Source organism: Octopus bimaculoides, chromosome 10 (genome assembly GCF_001194135.2).
Source record: "Octopus bimaculoides isolate UCB-OBI-ISO-001 chromosome 10, ASM119413v2, whole genome shotgun sequence".
Classification (NCBI taxonomy): domain Eukaryota; kingdom Metazoa; phylum Mollusca; class Cephalopoda; order Octopoda; family Octopodidae; genus Octopus; species Octopus bimaculoides.
Window position 1 is genome coordinate 69,908,977 of NC_068990.1, and position 3,650 is coordinate 69,912,626.

General features: G+C 34.3%; 1 protein-coding gene across 1 annotated transcript in view; it reads left to right on the top strand.

Annotated features, from left to right (window-relative positions):
• Positions 1–304: 304 nt before the first annotated feature.
• LOC106882365 (epidermal growth factor receptor) overlaps positions 305–3,650 on the top strand; it is a 205,829-nt gene continuing 202,483 nt past the window's right edge. Inside the window, exon 1 of the mRNA XM_052971277.1 lies at positions 305–517. Within this exon, the coding sequence (XP_052827237.1) occupies positions 439–517 (79 nt within the window). The 5' untranslated portion in view covers positions 305–438. The remainder of the gene's footprint in view (positions 518–3,650) is intronic.

A 3,650-nucleotide genomic window follows, 5' to 3' on the forward strand; every position in this document is an offset into this window, starting at 1 on the left:
TTATTTTCTCCCCTTCTCTTTTGCTTTCTTTTATCTCGCTATCTAGTCATCGTCTTCCTCCCCTTCTCCCCTCATTTTCTAATCTATATTTCTTCTGTTCTCTCTTTCTCTCTGTCTCTCTCTTCCCTCTCTTACAACTTTACTTCTTTCCACTGTTGTTTTAAAATTCTCTCTCTTCTCCTTTTATTTTTCATTCTCTCCTTTTAAAAAATAAAAACATTCGCAATCCCCCTCTCTCTTTGCTTTTTATATTTTCCTCTCTCCTATTCCTCCTTGTTACATCCCCCTTCCTCTTTTCACTTCTTAACCAATCAGAATCGACCGACTTCACACAGTCCCACCAACCGACCGACTGATGGACCGACCCGCCAGACAGATGTAATTAGCTTCAAATCGAAATGGACTAACAAAAAAAAGTTTTATTAGCGTCAACTACCGATGGATGTAAAAGTATTCTTCTTCTTTCTATTTGGACTTAATGAAATATTGCAAGGCCCCAGCTGTTGCATGGCCACAGGTAAGACAACTAAACTTATTTCATTTAATAGATTAAATAAATAAATAGCTATATAGATAGGCAGGTAGGTAAGGTATATCGGTAGATTGAACTCCGAAGCAAACGTAATTACACAATTTTAATGAATGAATGTATCTAATAATAATAAATCTTACTTCAGGGATGATCTTATTTGTGTAAAATCTAAAACAATTTGTTCATGTTTAAAACTAAACAACTAAACTACCTTAAACAGGTATCCTTGGGTAATTATGAACAAGGTATACCTTTCGATAGTAAATACATTCACTTAAATAATAAAAAAAAAAACGAGTGTTTATCTCTTCCTTTCTTTTTCTTTAAATATTTAAAACATGACATCTTTTTAAATTCCTTTTCTCTCTTTCTGTTTTTAAAACCTGACTTGCGATTTAAGTTCCGATATTCTTTGTATATAAACGAAAATTAGTCAGAACACGGATCGCAAAACTTTTATAAATATTATCAAATATATCTAAATTTTAAACGAACGTACAACTTTTATTTTGTCACATTTTCACGTTAGATATTCCCCAGTGTCACTCCACAACTGAGGTGAGCCTCGCTTTATTTTCTGTCATATCCGTCAGTATCTCTCTCGGTCTGTATTCAACAATTGTGCTCACCTTAAAACAGTTTCCAGTGTGGCCTTGCGTCTCATTCACAAAAGACACGACAATTATTCCTATTTAAAATTTTTAAAAAAAGTTTGTTTAGTGTTTTTCGTTTATTCATTTGTTTATTTATCATTCTGTCGGCATTTGACAATTTTCTTTCTTATAATCACTTCCCCTCCTCCAATAAACAATGTTTACGAAGTTAACAACTTTGAAAAACATGATACAATAATAATTATTATTGTTATTATCATTATCATTATTATTGTTGTTGTTAGTATATTGTTATTATGATTATCATTAATGAAGATAATGATGATGTCGTTGTTATTAATTACTACTATAATTGTGATTACCCTATAGTTTTTGAAAAAGAAAACGACACGGAACAATTTAGTCGATGCTTACATCGAACAAAATCAGACGAGATGGTCATGGTTGGAACACTTGATAATGTATCATCTCGTCTAGAGTCAACCTAGGGTTAAACAACAACAACAGTCGCGTTGTAACCACTAACAACAACTAAATAGGAAGATAAGTATACCTCCACAATTTTGCACTGGAAGAGCAAACCCTATACAAGTGAGATAGTTTTATGGGTCGTTCGATTGTGTTATAAGGTCTTGCTCGATTTAGGACTGACCTAGGTCTAAGCAACAACTATTGCGTTCTGCTAGAAATAGCAGCAAAATCTCTCAAATTACACTCTGCTCTATAAAGATAAAAGAAGGGTGCATTAGATAATGTAGTTCTCGGTAACTGAAAGTGTAGGTGATGATCACGACTAGAATTGACTTTGATTATAGGGTCTGGCCGAGGGCTAAACAATAACGCTCGCATTTTTAACACTACCGTCACAACCACCAACAACACACGCTATTACTACCGTGACCACCACCACCAACAACAACAACAACAACAACAACAACATAGGAATAGTTTAGGAATAGTAGTAGTTGTCTCGCAAATCTTTCGGAGAAACTATATGAGAAGTAAAAGTATTTTTTTCCCCAACTGAACCGATTACGTTTATAAATTATTTTGTGTATGCATGTATGTATGTATGTGTACACACCTACATATAAATTATACAAAACTGCACATAATCACATACATATATATACTTACACTAATGTACATACATAAACACATAAATACATGCAAAAAACATACACACATACACACACACACACACACACACACACACACACACACACACACATAAACACACACACAAACATACATACATAATAGTTTATTTAAATATATATGAGCATGTCTAGATATGCAACTATCTGCATGAGAATAAATAAATAAACAAAATCCCCCATAGTGAAGTTAATCCAATGAGGATGATTCGGAGAAAACCTTATACAAAAAGTTCCGGGTTATTCTGCCGTCTCCAAGGCTTTGAATAAGAGAAAAATTGTAGTCAAAACAAATACTTCCTTTTCTGTTTTTCCATCCGGTATGGGACTTCGAAGGGACAGCTATTCGGAAACTCCATCATCCCACAAATACCGCCACTAACCCCCTTCTGCAACAAAACCAATACGAGCAAAACTAACAAATTGACCTATTGTTTTCTGGTGTAGGTGATGTCTGTACGTGTGTCATGTCTAACTCTTACCTGTAATTTTCTACCTATGAACCTGTAATTCTGATTTACCTGTAACTTTAAATGCACACCGCACTAACAATTGTGCCCTGCACGAATTCTGCATCACCTCTCTTCTCGCTAACATATATTAAGTTCGCGCGCACGTGTATATGTGTGTATGTGTGCATTGAACTGTCCATGTGTATGTTTCTACGGCAGTGTTTACAAAGCAAATGGGTGTACTACATATAGGCGTTTGGATTCTCGAACAGGTCTTTTATTTGTTTGTGAAGCTAACTATCTTTATAAATGTGGACATAATAATCTGGCTTAGAAAGAACGATAGTAATAGTACTGATGGTGGTGGTGGTGGTGGTGGGTGACTACAGAGGGTTTCAGGAGGGGAAGAATTTGGAAAGTTAGCTGAAAGGCTTTGTTTGCTTGTGTGTGTGTGTGTGTGCGTGCGTGCGTGCGGTGAGCGAGAGGGAGAAAGATTAATAATAGTAAAAATAATAATAATAATAATTATAATAATAGTAATACTGGTGAGGTCTCAACAGGTAGATAGGCGTTCAAAGGCAAACCAGCTAGCGAAACACACGCTTCGACCCAGATATGTAAAGTCTCCCTTCCACCCCGGCGGCTGTAGAAATGCGATGATGCCGAAGTGTCATGTTCGTTTGGACATAACTGAAGTATAAATATACGTGCGTATGTATATATATATATATATATATATATATATATATATATATGTGTGTGTGTGTGTATACATGTATGTATATATGTTTTTATATGTATGTGTATATATATATGTATATATATATGTATATATGTATATATGTATGTATATATATATATATGTATATATGTATGTATATATATATATATGTAT